Source organism: Lolium rigidum, chromosome 1 (genome assembly GCF_022539505.1).
Source record: "Lolium rigidum isolate FL_2022 chromosome 1, APGP_CSIRO_Lrig_0.1, whole genome shotgun sequence".
NCBI lineage: Eukaryota > Viridiplantae > Streptophyta > Magnoliopsida > Poales > Poaceae > Lolium > Lolium rigidum.
The window spans coordinates 93,970,455-93,974,579 of record NC_061508.1 but is presented as its reverse complement, the minus strand read 5'-3'; the positions used below and the strand labels follow the sequence as shown (position 1 = coordinate 93,974,579).

At 50.4% G+C, this 4,125-nt stretch overlaps 1 protein-coding gene across 1 annotated transcript; it reads left to right on the top strand.

The window, feature by feature from the left end:
* The first annotated feature begins 1,989 nt into the window (after positions 1–1,989).
* On the top strand, positions 1,990–3,633 carry LOC124697304 (psbP domain-containing protein 3, chloroplastic). The gene is made up of 7 exons (XM_047229945.1): positions 1,990–2,292; positions 2,389–2,454; positions 2,619–2,699; positions 2,788–2,870; positions 2,973–3,167; positions 3,253–3,303; positions 3,406–3,633. Exons 1-7 carry the CDS (start codon positions 2,070–2,072, stop codon positions 3,430–3,432), a joined length of 726 nt encoding a protein of 241 aa, XP_047085901.1. The 5' UTR covers positions 1,990–2,069; the 3' UTR covers positions 3,433–3,633.
* The last annotated feature ends 492 nt before the right edge of the window (positions 3,634–4,125 follow it).

Genomic DNA, 4,125 nt, shown 5'->3' with positions numbered 1-4,125 from the left:
CCCGGTCCATCTCTCATCATCATATACTCGTTCTATATGTCATTGGAAGTAGTATCAACTATTTTACGGTGCCATTGCTCTCATATTACTGCTACTGCTGCTGTGTTACTATTACTACTGCTCTCATATTACTGCTTCTTTCACATCACCCCTGTTACTAGTGCTTTTCCAGGTGCAGCTGAATTGACAACTCAGTTGTTAAGGCTTATAAGTATTCTTTACCTCCCCTTGTGTCGAATCAATAAATTTGGGTTTTACTTCCCTCGAAGACTGTTGCGATCCCCTATACTTGTGGGTTATCACCCATAGTGACCCCAATAGCGATTTTTTGGGCTTCGACGCCTTTTGTGGGCCACACCAGCGTGCCCAATAAGTAGCCAGCCAGTTTTGGAGCCCAATACAATCGTCGGCAACCCCGTGCCATCCCCTTTGCGTGGGGTGGTGAATGGGCACGCGGTGCCTCACGCCACGTCAAATGGAAGCCCTCGGCCCTTCCTGACAACCGCTGAATGAGCGCCAGGCGTAATGACCTAGCCATGTGTGCCAAAGATTAATGGTGCCACCACCCTTTTACATTCGCCTACCTCCGACCAAGCAATATTTGCGCACCACCCCCCACACGCCTACCTTCGGGTATAAAACGGGGTGCTTCGGCACCGGCTCCTCCTCACACAAACCCTAACGCCGCCGGTCACCAGCTCCACCGAGCGTTCAATGGCCGGTTCTACGGGCCGCGGCCGCCGAGGTGTAGGATCCCCACCCCCTGAATGCTCGTCGTCACCAGACTGCTTCCACAAGTTCTTCGAATTAGAGGTCCTCATCAAGGAGGACCCTTTTAGTTCAAAAAGGTTCCCGGAGAAGTTCGCGCAATATCTCGTCGACCAGGAGCCGGCTAGCATGGACTTGTGGGAAGCCAGGTGCGGATTTTGCCGGTGTCCTATCGAGGTGTTGTTCGACGAGGAAGGCCACATGTTCCTCCACACTGGTTGGAAGAAGTTTGCCCGCACCCACAACCTCAAGATCGGTTGGTTGGTGAACTTCAAGTGGGAAAGCGACAACAAGCTCAGGGTGAAGTTGTCTGACGACACATCCTGTCATAGGCGCTACCACAACGACAATAGCAACGACGGCAACAACGATGAGCAAAAGCATGTAGTTTAGGTTTCCGGATGTTCTTTGTTTGCGGCGAAAATGGCGAGTGCCAGTTGAAGCCATTAGTGTAGGTTTTTGGATGTTCTTCCTCTGCAGCGATGAAGGCGTGAACCATAACACTCTAGTTTGGATGGTTGTGTGTTTTTTCTTCGTAGCAAAGAAGGCGAAGCCCATCAACAACCTCTAGTATAGGTTTCATCGATATTTTGCATTTTTGCAACTATGTAAAATAAAGCCTATATAATATTTCTATCTCAAAATGAAGCCTATATAATATTATTATCTCAATAAAAAATTGTTTTTTTATGATGTCGTATCGGAATCACCTATGCGTGGGTGTGTTTGGATTGCTACCAAATCATACCCTACCTATTTTTTGGTCATGACCAAAAGATTGGTTGTTGTTTGGATAGTTGCCAATTTTTTGGCTTACCAATGCTCCACTACCAACTCTAGTTCATTTTTTAGCCAATATTAGCTAACTTGTGGGCAAAGAATAGCTCAACCAAAATATTGGCTAGCCAAAATTTTGGTGGAGCAATCTTGGGTACAAACCAAACACCCCTAAATTAGGAAGCAAATGCCGAGGCATCGCTGCCGGCGCAACTGTTGCCGTCTACGTAGTATTTGGAATGAGCCGGTGCAGATGCTACTACGACCTCAAACATTCAGCGAGTTTCCGCGCGGGCAGCCCATGCCGAAACCGGACTCTCACGGGCCAAAGCCTCGTCTCTGGCTCTGCTGCTTCACGCGGGCCACGGCACGGGGACCGGTCGTGGCGCGAGGAGGAGGACGAGCCACACGTCCCAGACGGCGGTCGGCCACCAATCCACACACGCTGAAGCAAAAAATATCCTCCGAAAACCAAGCGAACCCAGCTGCCGTCGCAGCCGAGTAAACATTGAGAGCCGTGCGCCATGGCTGCCGTGACCACCGCCTCCCTCTGCCCCGGCCTCGGCAAGCCCCGCCAAGGCCACGCGAAGTTGCCGAGATCGACTGTCTGCCATTGCCTCCCTGCTCGGCGGACGGAGGAGGTGCTGAACAGGCGTGACGCCCTGCTCGGCGTTCTCTTCTCGTCCGCCGCGGCGACGTCGGCGGCAACGCTGCTCGCACCCGCCGAGGCTTTCGCCGAGACCGCCGGTAATGGGCAACCACCGTTTCACGTTTTCTTGGCTTGGCTGTCCAATGGTGTTTACACTGCTACTTACTATTCCGTGAATTTCGTGCGGTTTCAAGAGGTGCAGGAGGGATTCACCGCGTACGAGGATGAGGCCAACAAGTTCACCATCGTGGTTCCACAAGGTGATTGATGATATTTTCTTCTGAGAAATGAGAAACAGTTTCAGCCCAAGGCACTCAGCCGAACGGCTTTCAGCTCTTTTTTGAACTCTGCGCGGCAGAGTGACAGACAATTCGCAAGGGAGACAGAGCGTGAGCCGCCAAATTTTGTTTGCTGCGTCGTGCAGGGTGGCAGGTCGGCGCAGGCGAGGGCAGCGGCTTCAAGAACGTCACGGCCTTCTTCCCCGATCAAGACGCCAACTCCAGCGGTACGTACCTACGCACGAGTTCTTCGATCACCCAACCATGAACCACACCATACCTCTCAGAATTCACGAGCTTCTCTGCCCTGTTCAGTCAGCGTGGTGATCACCGGCATCGGGCCGGACTTCACCAGCCTCAAATCTTTCGGCAACGTCGACGAGTTCGCTGAGAATCTGGTATGTGCTCTCTCCTTGCATAATCGTCCATGAATTGCACAGATGTGCATTACAATTTACAAGCGTCCACGACTGAATAAATTCCTGCCCTCGACCGAGCAGGTGACCGGACTGGACAGGAGCTGGCAGAGGCCGGCGGGGGTCAAAGCGAAGCTCCTCGACTCCAGGGCGTCCAACGGCATGTACTACATCGAGTACACGCTGCAGAACCCCGGCGATAAGCGCCGCCACATCGTCTCCGCCATCGGGATGGCCTTCAACGGCTGGTACAACCGGCTCTACACCATCACTGGCCAGGTGAGCATACATGCCATGCCAGCACTTTCATCTCCTCGTCGCTCACATTTGTCTGATCACTCCACTCACATTTGCTTACCTACAGTACTTCGACGACGACGAGGAATCCGCCAAGTACAGGCCTGCAATCGAGAAGGTGAGGCCTTCTTGGGTTAATTCTGCCTCCTCCTAGCTCATGATTTTTCTGGTTGCTGCTGGAACACTGACCGTTTTTTTTTTGTTCGGCATGTATTTGCAGTCTGTCAAGTCATTCAAGTTCACGTGAAAAGGTGAGGCGCCTTCAAAAAGAAGTTGATCGCACGACAAGACGTGAATATCAACGGAGAAGAGAAAGTATATACTCCATATAAAGCAGCTCCCGGTCCATGATAAGTTCAGAACTTTGCGAATGTATGTAGGCGTTGTGAGCTTTGTCAATTAGTCACTATATTTTTCCGGAAAAAGATGAACACAGAGAGTTCCAATACTTCGATGATGTGCCAGCATGAGTGTATGATGTAGCTTCTGAAACTGTGATTAAGTAACGGCTAGTTCATGTTGGAAATATTAGCAAATTTCCGCAAGATTTAACTGATGAAAATAGCAGATAAAATATGACTAAAGGAATTGAACTGAAACTAGTCATACAAAATAATTGTGGGTAGATAAACAACAAATCTAGGCATAATGGAGAACCAACCTGAGGTTAGAAGGGTGGTTGTACCCCAAGCCCACCAGAGTTTAAATCCTAGGTTTGACATACGTGTGTCTCATAAAGGCGGAATATTCATTCAGTGGGAGGCGACGTTCCCGTCGAGAACGAGGTGTCTGTGGTGACTTCGTCAATTTCAAGATCCAATCCACCGGCTCAGTCGTCCCGAGGTGCTCATAGGGGTAGGGTGTGCGTGTATGCGTTCATAATGATGAGTGTATGCGCGTGTATGTGAACGTCTATGTTTATACCGTGTTTCTCAAAAAT

Excerpts from the sequence above, each read along its gene's own strand:
- LOC124697304 (XM_047229945.1), top strand. The coding sequence starts at position 2,070 with ATGGCTGCCGTGACCACCGCCTCCCTCTGCCCCGGCCTCGGCAAGCCC. Across the intron at positions 2,293-2,388 it reads GGCTTTCGCCGAGACCGCCG|AGGTGCAGGAGGGATTCACC; the intron begins GTAATGGGCAAC and ends TGCGGTTTCAAG. Across the intron at positions 2,455-2,618 it reads CACCATCGTGGTTCCACAAG|GGTGGCAGGTCGGCGCAGGC; the intron begins GTGATTGATGAT and ends TGCGTCGTGCAG.